Source organism: Staurois parvus, unplaced genomic scaffold (assembly GCF_062004578.1).
Source record: "Staurois parvus isolate SC_StPar_1 unplaced genomic scaffold, SC_StPar_1.0 ptg000105l, whole genome shotgun sequence".
Classification (NCBI taxonomy): Eukaryota; Metazoa; Chordata; class Amphibia; order Anura; family Ranidae; genus Staurois; species Staurois parvus.
In genome coordinates, this window is record NW_028317901.1 from 71,917 (window position 1) to 89,972 (window position 18,056).

Below are 18,056 nucleotides of genomic sequence, written 5' to 3' on the forward strand. Positions count from 1 at the left end.
GTAAGATCTACATAAACATGCAAAGGAAATAGCCTGCCAAGGTGATACTTTAGTTTTGGGTAGGTAAGAGTGGATCAAATCACAAACTCCCCTTCACCAAGTTGCAGATAATGGATCTGGAGCCTTCTTTTTTTTTTCTGTTACCAAAGATGTAGCAGGTCTGACACTTCTTAGCAGGGCATTGTAATAGTGACAGTAGGAAAGTAAAGCTGGAAAATCCTGCAAGGAAGTCACCATTGATACCCTATATGCACTACTTAAAAACCAAAACAAAAAAAAACCCTGTGTTCACCTTGTGCATAATTGATATGTTAGGGGAGAAGCAATAATAATTTATAAGTACTATAAAAACAAAGCATAATCTATGACATGGTCATATGACCTTGTATTAAAGCCAAATCTAACTTTGGTTTAGTTTTGCATATTTGGATTACCAGATCCTTAGTTCTGTCGGTACTATCAGTAACCAGCGAGATCATTCAATGCTGCTGGAATAGTAGTCATCATTAGCTTCCATCAGAAACTTAATAATACCAAACCTTTTCTTTATTTACACTGTGTTTAAAAAAGGGGGCAGAAGAAAGGATAGGAGAATAGAAGATAAAATGTAACACTCACACTGACGGAAATACAGCAAAGAGGGGCTGGGACGGGGTGATTAGACATATATACTGTAATTCTATATATATATAAACCACACTCTCAATAGACTCCCTTTGGTAGAAACAGTAATAAAGGAGGTTGTGGTTTTTAGATGTCCCCTCCCCCCATCACTATGTTACAAAGATAGGTAACAGAACATTAAACTAGACAGTGCTTGCTATAAAATAAGAAATGGGTACAAGAGATGTATAGGACGACCTTTGTTGACATTATTTACACGCTTGTATTTACACACCAGGAATAAGAGGAGGTCTGCTAAGACTAACTGGTGGGGCAGTTGGCAGATTTTCAGTAACGAAACCCCCAGGAGCACAGCACCTCCTCTGGCAGAATAGATTACTTCATCCTCCAATGAGAGGTAGGCACAAACGTGCCTCTGCCAATGATTCTTCTCTTTTAGGCAAAATACCATGTCCTTCAGAAAAGCCTGGATTACTTCAGTCAGTTCAGGGATGGAAGGATGCTTGTTGTATGTGTTTACGGTGTTTTAAAAGGTGGTCCATATTTTACTCGATACTTGTTGATGTCCACAAAGTGTAGGGTCTCTGAGTCCCTGGTAGTTGCACAAGGCACCATACCTTCCACCCCCTCCCCCAATAGCCATTTTCTGGTCTCAGCTGCCATCTCCCGGCTCACATGCTCCATATTCCACTTGTTCAGCCATGTTTGGAAGCGTTGGTGCAATCGTTTGCTGACTCGCTCATGAGACTAAAGAAAACACAATACAAAAGATTCTTTGTTATTTCACACCATGAAAGAAAACCCAATAAAAACAAACTAAAAAGGTATTAGAACAGTAAAATAATGGATGTGTGCAAGCTTCCACTAAGGATAGTCGAGTCCACTGACAGACCCAGAGATTATTTTAACTGTGTTTAGCATTCTCTCAGCGCAAAGTTCAGTTCAGGCGTAAAGCTGCTGGAATGGTTATGGAATTATTTCCCCACCATAAATACTTTATTATTTATTGGGTCTCTTTTTATTACAACTTGGAAAAGGCACTTCCAACAAAGTAGAACAACTGCAACCATCTCAGGAAATGCTAATAATTTTGGCTTCGGTTTTGAGGATTCCTACGGGAGTATACCACTTATAAAACTAGAGCAATTTTTACTATGGGCAATACATTGCTATTAGCTTTATTGATTTGTTGATGTCATAATATAAAATAAAGAGACACACACACTTCTTGGCATAATTGACATGATTCCATTTTCTTAAAAAATAAAAACAATTAAAAATATACACAAATAAAATATATTATCTAAGGCTCCTCCAAATCCCATTTTTTGTTTTGTTTTGGCTGATGTGATCCAGCTTCCTATTAGAAGGCAACTTACATTCATCTTTCATGGCCACACTGTAAGTAGGAACACAGCCACCTTCTTTTGCTCACTGAGATGAGCTAAGGGATTTGTAGTATGCATAGGGCATTCCACCTGACCACAGCTAACATGCTCAGCTTGTTCCAAACATGGACGTATGGCAGAAAGAGGTTCAGAAGTTTAAAGAGAACATTCCAAAAAAGGAAAAAAACGAAAAGAAAAAAAAACAGTATGTATGTATGGAATGATTGTTGGAGACTAAAAGTATCTTTTTTTTTTTTTCCTGGGGTGGGTGTGACTGTGCCCCACTGAAGACTCAAAGACAATAGGACTTGTTGAACACATCTTGACTGCAGTCCAAATAAAGGGGTGGACATGCCCAAAGAACACAAGCAACCAGCCCACATATATGATTTAAAAAAAAAAAAAAAAAAAAGGGACAATGAAGAGGCTCTGATTGAAAATGGCATATGGGAAGACCTAACAAGACCACCTAATTTATACAAAAAAAAATTGGAGACCAGGTCCCAGCTGTATAGATGTGAGACACAGAGGTAGAGGTCTGATGACAAAAAGCACCAAGTCCGAGAAGAGTGAGCTTTACCGACATAAACCAGCACTAAAAGTTTATAAAATGCTATGGAGCATGCCGACAGGTAAATAAGTTCTGCACTCCACACTCTCCAAAGCCGTTTCAGAGCAATAAGGATGACTGGAAAGCCCTTAGCATTGATCCTTTGATGAAAAAAAAAAAAAATCCTCTAGTTTCCACCTTTAAACATCTCATCCACAAAGAAGAAGTTTTTTATTTATATATATATATATATATATATATATATATATATATATATATATATATATATATATATATATATATATATATATATATATACACACACACACACACATATATATATATATATATATATATATATATATATATATATATATATATATATATATATATATATATATATATATATATATATATACACATACACATATATATACGCTATACATCTGAAAGCACCTGGAAAGTATTAAACACACTATCTCAAAAGTTTTCATTTTAAACAAATTGAAAAATTCATCTCCACAAGAAGGAAGAGAGAAGAAGGACTACTTAGACTAAAACAACAGTTAGCAACAGTAAGATCTCATGAAATGGGCCCTGCATCAGTATACATTCCTGTATAAGAACAAAGAAAGTCCGATCGGCTGCGCTCCAAACAATCCACTTTATTGAACCAAGATAAAACCAATACAGACAGTGGAAATACAGTAGTGGACTGGTAGGTAAAAGTGCTTCACACTAAAGACAGCACTTATTCATTACCAGTTATGAATAAGCGCTGTCTTTAGGGTGAAACACATTTACTTGCCAGTCCCCCACTGTTTTGGTTTTATCTTGGTTCAATAAAGTGGATTGTTTGGAGTGCAGTCGATCGGACTTCCTTTGTTCTCATCTAAGCGGCACACGAGTTTGGATAGCACCTACAGGAGGAGTTGTGCTTGGAGATTGGGAGTCTCTCCACCTTGAGCAGCAGTAAACGTATACATTCCTGTATGTTGTCCACCTTATACTATATGTATGATTGTTCACTACTAGGCAATAAAATATTGTCCTAAAAAGGCCCAGCACTTAGTATCCTAAATAAAATGAGGATGTCCTAATAAAAGTGTTGTTTTTGTCATACGTACCATTATATATTAAAACTATTTGTGCACTATAAAAAACAATACACCTTATGAAAACATGCAGAATATTAAAACTAAAATGTTTTTGTTCTTTTTTAAATACAAAAAGGACCTAGAAATCCAATAAAGATTCCCTTCTAAAAAAAAAAAGAGTGCTCTTTATGAGAAAGTAAATTTGGGATGAAGTGTCTTTGCTTCCTTTGTGAGAAACAGCAAACCATCTCCCTATAATAAACAAAACCAAAGAGCAAATAAAAACCTAAGATAAAAGCCTTCCCGCTCATTTTTGAGACACTAAACCACCAAGGTTCCTCCAGAGGTTACCATGGGTTCCTTGAGCAATTTTTGCCTCTTAGATAAGTTCTCAATGATCCCATTCATCTTTTTAGCTATCCATAAGGGGGTAATTCTGTCCAGTGACCACAAGTGTAAGGAGCATTCTTCCCACTGACCATTGCACTTATGTATCATGAGTTGTAGATATAGTTATTTTTGGCAGGGGTTCCCGAGACTGAAAAGTTGTTTCAAGGGTTCCTCTGTGATGACAAAGTTGAGAAAGTCTGCAATAAAACGGATATCCAATGCCATTTTATTATGCATGGAGAAGTATTTCTATATGTGAACTATTTTCACATGAAAAAGCCATGTTCTGTTTATTAGAATTATATGGATACCAATACATAGGATGCATATATTCCATCGTCTGTAGTATATCTATTCTTCACTGAGAACGTTCATTATTACAGCACTTTCAACTGGCTGAGACACTACATGTGGAATTTATTCTGAGCGAACACACAGAAAGCATAGTGAAAAGTTCCTCCTGGGTGAAGCATATACTTGTGGAATCTACCCATAAGCAGTGTTCTAATGAAGAAAATTTCATACACAGAAATTATTGCAACACTCATCATTGAGTAGGTTTACAGCAAATTCGTATTATACAACAATTATGCAGTGCTTTACAATATACATTGAGACAGCACAGTTATAATACAGTTCAAGGCAGGAAGGTTAGGAGAACCCTGCTCCTGTGAGCTTACAATCTAAAATATTACATGTGAATATGTAAGTGCTAAGTGAAACAATTTCTGCAGTATGTTTTGTGCCAAGAATTTAGATTCAACAGTTTAGCCTTCAGGAAAATTTAGAAAACATCTGTGGAATTACATTTCTCTTTGAGATTACATGTGCAGAGGGTCTACTTTATTGATGCAGGGTTGCTATCAGTTTATCAGGCACAAACTATACAAACATTTTTATATACAAATGCTGACCTACTCCGCTCAAAACTGTATTAGGTAGGAGTGCCCAAATAGTTGTTCCTGTTATAAAGACTTTCCTTGCCCAGGTGTTGACCATTTTATAAATTAATACTTATGTTTCTTTTAAAGTGGTAATAAACACAAAACCAAAAATGTGATATATTGCAGCTCATCTATCATTAGATGTGGTGGCTGCATCAGTTTATTTTTAGGCTGGTGATCTGGCCACCAACATACCTCCTGTATTAAGAGAGCCTCCACTCTGGATGAAGGAGCACAAGGGGGCACCTTTGGGCAGGAGCATTGTCAGTCGGGGGGGGGAAGAGTATTAGATGAAGTAGCAGATTTGGATACACTAACAAACTGAAGCCAAACTCCAGCTCACAAATAGCTACAACAGTTTTTCCCCCCTTTTGAGATAAAGGTTTAACATGAGTACATAAAGCCGATCATTGTAAGCACGCCCTTGGAGGTGGTAAATGGTTTGTCAATTTGCAGGAGAGCTTATTCTGTTGAAAAACAAATGTACTGGGTGGATCAACAGATGAAAATAAAAGGAAAGAAATCCTAAAAAGAAAAAAACTAATGCAGCCATCACATCTAGGAATTGGTCAGCTGCAATATAATAAAATGTTTGCTTTTGGGTTTAGTACTGCGTTAAAAACAGTATACCTCATTATTATTCTAAAATATTTTTCTAGCTTGACAGGGTTTACAATGTTTGTGTGTATTCATTATTATTGCTGATGTGGGGCCCTGCATAATTTTTTTTAAATTACTTCACAGGTGGTTTCAGATTTATATCTATTGTTATACATTTTCCTTCACAAATGAAGTGTTTAAAAGTAGAGTCCCGAGTAATTTTTTTTCATCTTACAAGATGGAAAATACAGCTGACACAAAAGAAATACTGATCCATAATATTCCCTCCTTATCCAAATTGGCAGTGGTCTCCTTGATGGTGCCGACACAGAGCTGAGTATGCCGATCCTAGGGTGCCACCATAGCACTTACTGCAGCTTGAAGCAGGACAGACTTGTCTCCGTTGAACATAAAAGCTAGCAGCTAGCAAGTCCACAGCTGGAGTTCTCCAATGCAGATTTTTTGCCCCAAAACACTTTTTGATGAAGAGAGCATTTTTCCAGGTATAGATATCTGCTGAGAAAATCTGCTTGCCACCTCTCAGCCCTGGGAAGTGTGCTCGGCAGAGATAACTGAAAAATAAAACCGTGCCAAGGACAGGATACTCCTACCTCCGTCTGAACTGCAACACATCTTGTGCCCCCCAATGACTGATATAAGCCATGGCAGTGGCATAGTCTGATTAAACGCAGACTGGGAGACAGGTCAGAAGGGGGGGAGAAGTGGAATAATGGCAGAATAAATTTCTGGTAACTGCGGCTCCCCATGGGAGTACTAATGCCAGGATTAAAGTTGCAGAACCTGACTGAAACTTTGAAAAATTCTCCTGGGGCAGGAAGACCTAGGCTTGAAGGATTCCAGGAAGAAGCCCAAGTATTCAAGTGCTGTGATGGAATCAGACAGGACTTATTGAAATTTAGTATGCATCTGAAGTCAGTAAAGTTCTAAAGCATGAGTGATGCATAAGAGAGTTCAAGGTCAGGGAAGTCTAATCTCACAGCAACAGATCATCCAGATATCTGATGAATGGAATACCGTCAAGACAAGGAAGGCCGGCCAACCAACTGGCACAAGGGCCGGAGCAAGTAAAGAGGAAGAGCAACAAACTGACAGTAGTTGACAGTTGATAGATAGCAATGTGAAAATACACAACAACCCTTATGAAAACCAAGAAGTGTCTGCAACAGAGACAAAATAACTGACCAAATTAATTCCATCCAAAACTTTGGAAGCTGTACAAAGTGGTTGGGGAAGTCCAAGATGTGACAAAAGCATACTATGGGTTTTATAACTGAAAACAGGTTCGAAAAAACAAAAGTCTTTCTTTAAAAACAAAAATTGCAAACAGGCAGGCTTTTAATTGCAGAAGCGACATGCAATGTCTCTTTGAAAGCATGCATGTAGGTTTACTTGATTGCAAGACTTCATTAAAATGCACACTGATCTGAGCATGTGCAGCTCCGTATACATTCCAACACAGTGCCTATGTGCAGGGATGACTAAACGTGTGCAGGTATGTGACTTGCGTCATCCCGCAATGGCCAATCAAGATGGTTGAAGTCCGGAACGTGGGTGAAGGTGCCGACATGGGATCTTGTGGGCGTTGGGAGAGGACTTGCTGTACGGGAGCATATAAAACACAAGGAGGTGCCAAGCCTTTTGCTTTCTTACTGTCTGAAAGCCTAGTGGCGTGACATATACCTTAGAGGGCTACTGTACTCCCCCAAACTATAAAGGATATGCCTGGATCATAATCTGCCTTTTTTTCCCCCTTAGCAATTGCTGAGGGGTTTAAAGACAATTTGCTATGTCCACACCTACCTGTTGTGCCCTCAGCAAGGCAGTGCGACGGTACATGTAGTCCTCAGATTTTATGACATACACCATCTTGTAAGAGTTGAGCTTGAATTTGCACTGCAGCTTGTCTAGACTCTCTAGGTTCTCCAGGTTCCGCTTTCCATTGCCTTCCTTCTCTTGCTGTTCGCGTCCCCTCTGGCATTTCCGGATTCTGCGCAGGTTCCTGTTGCACATAAGATTGTAGGCCGGGAAGGGGGGTAAAAAAGAGGAAGAAGCAAATGTACAGAAATTGCTTTATAAATGTTTTGTTTTCTATAATCATGGAATAATGCTTCAATGTTTAATGCAAAACATGTGCATGGTCAAAAAACAAACTCCAACTTCTGTACATTAAAAGTTCACATTACGGAACTTTTTCCAACACACCTTACTTCTATCCAAAGTTTTCTTAAAAAAATATATATATATATTTGGAATATATGCAACTCTTGAAAATATTTTATGTGAATTAAATCCAGTACAAAATTACTGTCTGGTTTAACCCATCTCATACTGAAGACATGGGTAACTTTCAAGACATGCAGTCTGCCTGTCACGCCTATGGAATCCAAACACACTTCACAGCATCAGACACTTGTGTTACAGAAGAAGCTTGTACAATTATTGGAGAACACTTATCATACTAAAAATTTTGGAAGTCTCAATCGTTTGTTAGGACTTGGTTCTATACAGTAAAATGTACAGTTTTTTTGTAGTTACATAGAATGAAAATTTTTCCCTCTGAATATATAAATCAGAATCTAGGACATTTAAGGCTTATTGTTATGTATACTACATATTTTATTTCCTTTGCTCCCAGTTATTAGTTCAAATGGTTTTACTATTTTAAACAGTGGAGTATGATAAAGTAGTTTCCTTTAGACTAAAGCCAGGGGTAGGCAATCTTTGAGAGATGGAGATAGATCTACCTGAACAACATGAAAGATATCAAAAGGTCACAGAGATTTGCGGTTTAACTCCCAAAGCAGAATTAAAATAGTAAGGAATATTTAGAAAAATATATTAAAACAAAGGTCACTGTAAAAATGTAAACATGGCCTACCTTAAAAGTGGACAGTGTCAGTCAGTAGAGCAGTGGATGGTGTCAGTGGCCAGTGTCAGGTCAGTGGACGTTGAGAGTAATAATTTGTTTTAGATTTTTCAAATTTTTAAACTTTTTTTTTTTTTTTTTTAAATGTTGCTGTGTCCATATAGATACTATCGTACCCATATAGCGGCTGTTGTGCCCATATAGCTGCCACTGTGCATCTATAAGGGCACAGCAGCATCTATATGGGCACAATAGCATAAAGATGCTATTGTGCCCATACAGATACTATTTTACCCATATGGAGGCAGCTGTGCCCATATAGCTGCTATTGTGCATCTATATGGGCACAACAGCATTAAGATGCTATTGAGCCCACGTAGCGGTTACTGTGCTGTAAGACACTGACCTGAAGACCTCTGACAGCTGCTGCTAGCCATTGTGCATCCTGCTACCAGGAATAAGAGGCGGAGTGCTGTTGGTATCACTCCACCTGACACTGCAGCCAGCACTATAAGGGAAACATCAGCTTATGTGGCTGGCTGATGCCTCTGCAGCTGGTGCCGGCTGAACTACACCTCTGGAAATTGTTTCCCTACTTTGCCGTGCACCGTGATCCATACTCACAGCACCCATAAGTACACACCCATATACTAACGGCCATTGAATTTTCCATAGATCTCTGCACTAGGTACCAAGCTTACAGAACACTATGGGACTGTATGCACGCTTGCTGGTCATAGAAGTAGTGATGTATTTTGTTTCTCATACTTCGTAGTAACTGGACAAGTAAACATATTTAAGTAATCACACAGTGCTTCAAAAGCAGTCGGCAACTACAGCGACAAAGGAAGGAAATACTGCAGACAAAAAGCTTGGTGAAGCCAAAAGACTGAAATGGTCAGACTAAATAGGAAGGTATGGTTATTGGATTGACTTCCCAGCAGAGGTGGTGGATGATATGGCATGAACACACAAAGTGAAAAATTGTAAAAAAAAAAAAAAAAATTAAAAAAAAAAAAGTGCGTTGGCAGAACATAAATACTAACACGGGATAACAGAATTGGCATGGACATCTGAACGTAATCTCACCTGGGTAAGAAAACTGGTTTCTGTGCAAGATGTTCTCTCAGCTCTGGGGAAGTAGAGTCACAGTTCATGTATCTTTCCACATAGTCCGACCAACGCTTAAAATAGAAGACAAACGGTGCAGAATTAGTGACAGAGCCCAGAGCAGCAGGAGCCACAACCAGCATGCACAGAATAGGTAGAGCACAGAAAGCACAAAGGAGGCAAAACTGCTTTTATCATATCGCAGATTCTAAAAAGCAACTATGGAGATCACCCCTAGCAAAGAAATAACCATCATACAAGACAGTACATTTTCTATTTAGAGACTTTGGCTTTATCTGCAGAACTTTTTCAACATATCAGATTAAGCCTAGTACATAGGTTTAAAAGCTAAATTACGCCATCATTCTGTATATCATTGGAACAATTGTTCTCTTTGGTAAGAAAACTTAAAGTGTAACTAAAGGCACGTTCTTTAGTTTTGGATAGTGAAGAGGGATTAGAACATCTGTCAGTATTTCTTGCTCTCTGGGCCACCATTAGTGAGATTCACTCTCTTTATTTGTCCTCTTGACTGTTATCGAAAGTGAAAATAAGAAAACCCCAAATTTTGGGTTTGCAGAAAACTAATAGAGGGGAAATCTTCCAATAGGGACACCAGTTCAGGTGACACAGGGATTCCTTCACTTTTGTGGGATTTCCTCTCACCTCTTATTTTTCTACTATGGAAAAGGAAGTGCAGGGAAATCTTCAACGGGAAACCGATGGCAAAGAGAGGAAAAAAAAAAACAAAAAAACCAGCGGGTGTTCTAACCCTCCCTCTCTATGCAAAATGGGGAAAAAAAAAAGCTTTGCCTTTAGTTATGATTTAAGCTAACCTTCAACTCCTATTCAAAAAGGCCCCAAAAGAATCTGGGTTTAAGTTTCCATTTTCTTGTTTTGTAAGCATCCAAGCTTCCCAAAATATAATAATGACGTGCTGAATTCATCTGTATACTATTGGAATACCCAGAAAAAGATATATTGCTAATACAATACAATACAAGGACACAGATGTGAAACTAAGGAAGGCACTACACGTGCAATTCTACCAAATAAAAGCAGTTTAACCTCAATGATTCTCTTTTTTTCAATCAAATATACCAAAGACAGGGAAACTCAACCTGGCTTTTATTTCCCCTGAACATGATTAGTGACTCCTTTAGGCTCCATTCAAACTAGTGCGACTCCAAGGTTGCGTGATTTCAAATGCAACTTTATATTCAAGTTGCAAAAGTGTCAGATGAAAGTAGTGCAGGAACCCTTTCAAAGTTGTTGCGATTAAGTCGCATAGATTGGAATGGGTGCCACTAAAATCAATGGGCTGTGACTTGACATGCAACTTTGTGCCCAAAGTAAAAAGAAAGTTGCACTAGTGTGAACAGAGCCTTAGTAAATTTAGATTCTGTGAAGAGCAGAACGTTTGATTCGCCTCATTCAAAACATCTGTGAATTAGATTTCACCAGCTAAAACCTGGGCAGTCCCAAACAGGTTGTGTCCCCCCTCTTCAGTCATACCAGGTCAAGTTTCAGGATCCACTTGTGTTTTACATGCTGTACCATTAGAAAATGATGGTATAGTGCTGTTTTGGTGCTTAGGTTAAATACAGTGGTAAGTGCACTTTCCAGCTTATCTGTTTTGGGCTGATATTGGACCGCACAAGCTACATCAAAATGGCAATGGCTGGGCTACTAGTAGTCTGCAAAAACTACCTGCAACTAAAGGCCATTACTGTGTTAAGTCAACTGCTTTTCCCTAGTAAACTACTCGTCTGAGGGCAGTAGCACACAAGTGCAGCATTACTTAACTAGTCTAGATCATCTAGGTACCAGCAAAGAATTGAGCAGGTGGTGTTTTCAGTAACTCAGTAAGGCACAATGGTGACTCGTGTAGTTTGACCCTAAAAGAACCTTTATACAAAAACTTGTGACTGTTTACAGTCAAATGATCTGAGCTGCCAAGTGGGATGGAAATGCATCCAAGAATTCCCAACCTGTTTGACTTGAAACTTTTTTTTATAACTGCAGTACCAAAATCAGTCATATGACATAAGATGGATTCTGTATCTTTTTCACATAGGGGACCTCTTAGGATAGAAGTATGGGAAATGCCATTCTTAATTTGGGCCGATAATGGCAGTTCCATGGGCCCATGGAGGTCATCTAGACTGAAGCTTCACAACCCAGCCAGACACGGTCTAAGAACTTGGATATTGCCAGCAAAATATCATGCACAAAGTAGACTTAAAACGCAGTACTGCAATGATGCCCTGGTGCTTGTGCCTTCAAAAACAAGTCATCAATGCAACTTTCATTATTCTATTCTAACAGGATCCTTCTATGAAAACAAAGGAGTTGAACCATTCAATCATAATAAAGGTGAGGAGAAAATCTGTCATCTGCACATGGAAATGGAAATAGTCACCCAGTAGCAATTTCAAGAGAAGATGTACCTGGAGGCAGCAGAATGTTGTATCTTTGCTGAAAAAAAACTAAAAAACAGCTGTATGCTGAAAAAAAAAAAAAAGCCAGCTGTGAGTTTAAGGCCCATTTCACACCTGAGTGTTTTGTAGCTAGAAGCTCTAGAACACTTGAAGAGAAAAAAAATCAATTATTCTTAATGGAGATGGTTCACATCTCCACTCCAAGTCGCCTAAAGCGCAAACAAGTGCAAGCTTTTGTTGTCGCGCAAATCTGGCAGATTTGCCCATTTTTAGGTTCCGTAGAATTGAATAGAAATGCACAACTCACACATGCTTTTCTGTGCAAATAAAAAAAAAAAAAAAAAAAAAACCACACCATCGCCTAACCTTAACCCCCTAACTCTAAAAAAACGTACATAAAACAACAATGTAAAAACACATTATTAAATAAGAATAGTCATCACCCTAACAAAAAAATTTTTTAATCAATAATCCTAGCCCCTTTACCCTAACACAATTATAAATGAATAAAAAATTAAATAAAAGCTGATGAAATGCTAAAAGTGCTGGAAAACCTAGCAACAAATGATGCAACAGATTATTTTTCCTCTACTGGCTATTAAAAAGAAGAAAAAAAAAAAGAAAAATCCTCTGCCAAAGCTCAAAAACGCCCCCCAAAAAACATGATGCTCAGGTGTGAATGCAGCCTTACAGGAGGAATACAGAGTTAAAGCGCTCATTGACAAAGTAAATGATGTGACACAAACATGCATGCCTGTATGGCTTTGAAGTACATGTTTATGAGATCTTCAGTCATCTCTTGTACTATATTTATTTTTGGGTAGAGACTGTGATTAAGTTGGAAAAACAACATGGATAACTGATGCTTTCACCAAGATCTATTGGCCAAAGAATGTCTACACAGATTACAAAGTCCATGGACATACATATGTCTCCTGATCGAAACAACACCGCCAAGATTCACAAGACAATCTTTTGCCCATAGACACCTTTATATCCCTACATAGATTTTTCTTTCCCTACACTTGCTGAGGACTCCATTGAATAATTAGTGGTTGTATAAACAAGAAGAATGGAATGAGTTTCACTACCAGCGTCTACACTCCAAGAATTGTTGGGTACTGCATGTCCCAAGGTACTGAAGGCTCCCAAGCAATGAAGGCCAAGGACTGTAAGCAATCCATTCTCTCATTCCACCAAATACATTTTTCTAATAGCCAAATATAAAGGCTTTTAAAAACAGGAAGACTTTTTAGTATGAAGACCAATTCAAGTGTCCAGTAGATATATGGACCCAAACTAGTTATTCTGCATACAATACTTCTACAAATGAAAAGTAGCAATGTTGCTTAATTAGAGAAAAGCAAAAAAAAAAGAAAAAAAAGTCAATCAGCTAATACTATGGGCCACATTTTAAAAGCTCCCATTCCCTTCAATGTAACACTCAGATATATCTGTAATATCCCTACCATATATGGCCACATAAACGTATGCTTACTCTTTCCATTAATGTAGACGTTCCTGGTAGAACACGAGGTATGAATACATATGGGTAGTAGAGATGGTTGAAGTACAGGGACAATTTTTTTCAGAGTATTGATCGTTGTGTAGGTACATAAGTTGGGTGCTTCATAATAAAAATAACCACATACACTCAGTACTTTTTAAAGAACACCAGACCATTCACACGGGTGCCCTAAAGGGACTAATGGTAATACCTACACAGGAGGTTGAAATCTGAGCTGAAAGCAACTTAGTTGCTATTTTATGTTGTTGGAAATCAAACCCAGAACTGCAGAACTGTACAGATGGAATTTCTAACTTTTATGCTGAATTTACACTTGTGCCTCTTTTGCACAAACATGTTTTCCTTAGAAATCAGTGGAAATGCATCAGAGTGCTCTTCATGTTAAAACATTCTGATGCACATAGATGTGCAATGCGTTTTGATACATTTCCATTGATTTCAAAGGAAAAACGTATCAAGCCAAAAAGTGTAAAAGCAGCCCTAGCCAATCCAACAAAAGCTAACATTTAGTTCTAATTATGGCATACTGATTTTATTAGGCGTTCAATACCTTCAGGTATTTCCTGCCAAGACCATAAATATTCTCTGCTTTAGGCTAGGGTTACACCAAAAAATGTAATCCCCTGATACTGAGAGACTCAATCACTTGTTGGCAGTCAGCTCATTTGCAGCACATGGTTATCCATTTTCTTCAAAAAGAGAAGATTTTTAGAATAAAATCTTTCAGCAGCAAGAGAATGCCTATGTAGCTCAAGTATTACACTGAACAGTTTGGCTACCAATCACATGAAATACCATTCATATATTTCTTACTAACACTGGAAGTCAAAAGTTAAATATTTGGTGTATTAATCACAGAACTAGGAGAGTGGATCATTGGTGGAAATCACTTTATACTTTAACTCATAGTTTGTTCTGAACCTACGTTGTGTTCTGTTTTAATTATAACAGTATGCTGTCATTTTAATTTTGCATAATTCAATAGGATTCAGATTAAAAAAAATATATATATGAATGAAAAAACCTCACTCAAGCAGACTTATGAAGCCTCATCCTGAATGCATGTCCTTAGTAGAGTCACATGTTTGTGCTTCACAGAATTATTAGCGGACATTGGAGGATATGGCGACACTTCAGCATTCCCTCATTCGGTTAGAACAATCAAGTTCTGAACAAGCCAACAAATGTGGCATCTTCAGGGTTGGACTGGATCATATGTAAATGGAGATTGAGCATTTTCAAGTCACTTCAGTATCAAATTGATTAGATTGCTTGGAAAAAAAAAGCTTTGCAATCAAAATCTACTAGGAGGTGCATTTTTATAAAGCAGGAACAATCATTGGGTTTGTGTTCAAAATGAAGTAATCAATGACACCAAATCAAATCACCTTTGTTCAGACAGCTTTAAAGCATACACAGTGACAGAATAGTATACTTGATATCATTAACAGTTAATGACAGTCTAAAGCCTTGCCTTTTCAGAAAAAAGAAATCCTACATCTGTTTGGCTCCTGAAACAACAGGATCTGGAGGATCAACACTAGGAATTGTTCAGGTAGAACTACCAAGCCAGTGGTTGTCTGAGTGGTCTTTTGATGTCAACACCACAGTATCCTGTGGTAGAGATCTCAAGACAATTTCCTTACCTTGGCATTGGTCACATTTTCCAATTACAGGCAAAAATACAAGATTTAAAGTGTAACAGCAGGAAATTTTTTTTTTTTGAGGTTTTGGTGAGGAGTTACAACGCTTGTCAGGTTTTTATTGCAGTCTGTGACCCTGTTGGAGAATGAGCCTCACTATTTGCCCTGGTGACCATCTTTGCCGAAAGTGAAAGAAAATGCCAGTGCTCAAAACAGGAATGGAGGGGAAATGTTCCAATGAGGACACTAGATTACCAGAGATTACCCCCCACTCCCTGTTTCGACTATGAGGCAAATCTCAACAGGATACAGATGGCTAAAAAAAAAACTGACAGGGATTAAAAACTGCCTTCAATTCTACTTTAAGTAATGTTTTAGACTTCTTTTTACTACATTTTATGGATATCATGTAAGCAGAATATTACATTTACACATCTGCTTTAAGGGTCTAAGCAGAATATTACATTTACACATCCGCTTTAAGGGTCAATACATCCATAATAGATATTCAATTTTGTTGGCAAAAGCTGAAGATGTAAACCACCTAGAAGTTTGCTTCATGTTTCAGAGACATTAATTGCAGGTTGGGGTGAACTTGGTATCCAGGTGACATATGACACATTAGAAATACTGACTGGGGCACATTCAAGTACATGGTAAACTGATAAGACATTTGAAATATTGCAATGGATACAGTGCTTACAAGGATATAGTACTAACAAATACAGTGTGTACTGAGACCCTGCACCCATGTTTTTAGGGGTGAAAAATGACAAGATGGGGAGCCTCACCACCCCTCTCCAAAAGGTCTGTCTACAACATGCCACTAGTAACTAAATACCTGTATAAAATTACCAACAAGCTAGATTTACTAAAATAAATTAAATTTATAGAGGGATACAGCGCTTACATTGGGTACCAAAGTGGGAACTTCTGCTCTAGAACCAAACTTTTTTTTTTTTTTGCAACAAACATGGAATCTTTTATCAAGCACTTCACAATTATTATAAAATTTGCAAATGGATCCAGGCCTTTATGCTTCAGATCTCATTTTAATGTGCTAAACTCTGTGCATCTTTCTTTGATGTGCTCTGAGAAATCTAGAGAAATCCACAAGGGGGCATCTGTTCTGCTGATGCCAACAATTCAACACTGTTCACAGTAAAGAGCCGATGCCTTTGGATTTTACGAAGTGCTTTGAAGAGAAGCATGGAGGCTGCCATGAAAAACTCCCCTCTGAAAGTGCATATAAGGATTTCTGACTTTGAGGACCTGCTTGTTTCAGGTCAATAGCTCAGAAAGTTCAGATGGAAGTGAGAAACCATTTCCAGGCAACTAGAATCTCTAAGATTAGCAATGAAAGCCCCCTTATTTCTCTCATGACGAGTTTACTTTAAACCCCAAATATCTACCAAATGTACAGAAACTACTGAGAAATATAGGCCTAATCTTAGCGTACCATTACATGGGCATGAAAATTTGACATCAGCACTCCTGTGCCAAATCAGATAGGTGGCAGCAAACTTTAAATGTCTCTTTATAACGGTTGACCAACATATGGCATGCTGGTGCAACTCCACAAAATCAGGATTGAAAATACTGAAAATGCATTCCTGGTCAGTTAAAATTTGCAGACCTGTGGTAACCTCCATTTATCACAGTGAATAGAGGCCAGCAGAAACTCAATATAGAAAAGTGGATCTCCAAGGCTGTGAAAGGACCCCTTTAGTAAGTAATTTTCTTCAACCATTTCTACTGATAAAATGGATGACTGCAATCTTTGTTTTGTCCTCCAATGAACACAGTACCTATAATGATCCTTATACAATAGTTTTTATTTAGAAATGCTACCTCAACAACAATAAAGTTTTGTTCAGATAAGCAAACATTTTTTTTTACTTGAATATACCAACACAGAAATCTCAAATTTGAATTTTTAGAACCGGATTCATAAGTGAAGTAGCTGATTAGAGGATACCCACTTGAGAATACATGTTCTGTGCAAGGACTGCAAATTCTCTTTCATAGACGTTGTGGAGCTTATGTTTTTATGTTTTACCATTACATCACAATTTCTATGCTGCTACGGAAACATATTTGGTATCAGAGTTGATTACTAACAACTGTGTGTGTGTGTATATGTATGTATGTATATATATATATATATATATATATATATATATATATATATATATATATATATAACTCTAGGCCTTAAAAAAGGGTTCTAAGCAATTGGTCTTCTGAGTGGTTGAAAGGTTTCAAGCTTACCATGCAATATCCTCCAATACACAGTTTTAAAAGTTATGTCTCATCAATTTTGAGTCCTGAAGCAATGATATGACGACACACAGAAATGTAGAAATCCTGACATAGATTTTGGATGGGGAGGACCCTGTCACTTTTCCCAGACTCGGCAGGGTCTGTTGATAGCGTACCGCTTTCCCCAGCAAGGTAATACTCAGGGATCAATGCTTTTTCGCAACCTCCCAGCTACAGGAGTCCACTCTGGTTTCAGAGCTTATCTGCTTGAATGACTTCACTGCCCCTACCCACAGGACAGTGTTTGGATCTGGTGATTGGCCACTTAATTTCAAGGCCTGTCACACGGTGAAGGTCAACTGTTCCCCATTACACAGAAGCCCTGCTTCCTTAGAACAATAAAGCTAGGGCTTCAATGGAGAAAAGAGGGAACAAAGGCATGAGGATTAGCAAATATACCTTGGGGGAATTCCAGGCAGACAATTACCTTTGTCCTAAATGGGCAAGATGACAGTGGGATTGTTTTACTAAAATAAAGAGTGCGCAAAAATCTGGTGCAGCTCTGTGCATAGAAACCAATCAGCTTCCTTTT

General features: G+C 38.0%; 1 protein-coding gene across 4 annotated transcripts in view; it reads right to left on the minus strand.

Annotated features, from left to right (window-relative positions):
• Positions 1–528: 528 nt before the first annotated feature.
• Positions 529–18,056, minus strand: part of SIN3A (SIN3 transcription regulator family member A) — a 73,584-nt gene continuing 56,056 nt past the window's right edge. For all 4 annotated transcript variants that reach the window (XM_089671349.1, XM_089671351.1, XM_089671350.1 and 1 more), the window contains 3 exons: positions 9,570–9,664; positions 7,415–7,613; positions 529–1,371 (listed from right to left, as the gene is read on the minus strand). In XM_089671349.1, coding sequence (XP_089527475.1) covers positions 1,141–1,371; positions 7,415–7,613; positions 9,570–9,664 — 525 coding nt within the window. In that variant the 3' untranslated portion in view covers positions 529–1,140. The remainder of the gene's footprint in view (positions 1,372–7,414; positions 7,614–9,569; positions 9,665–18,056) is intronic.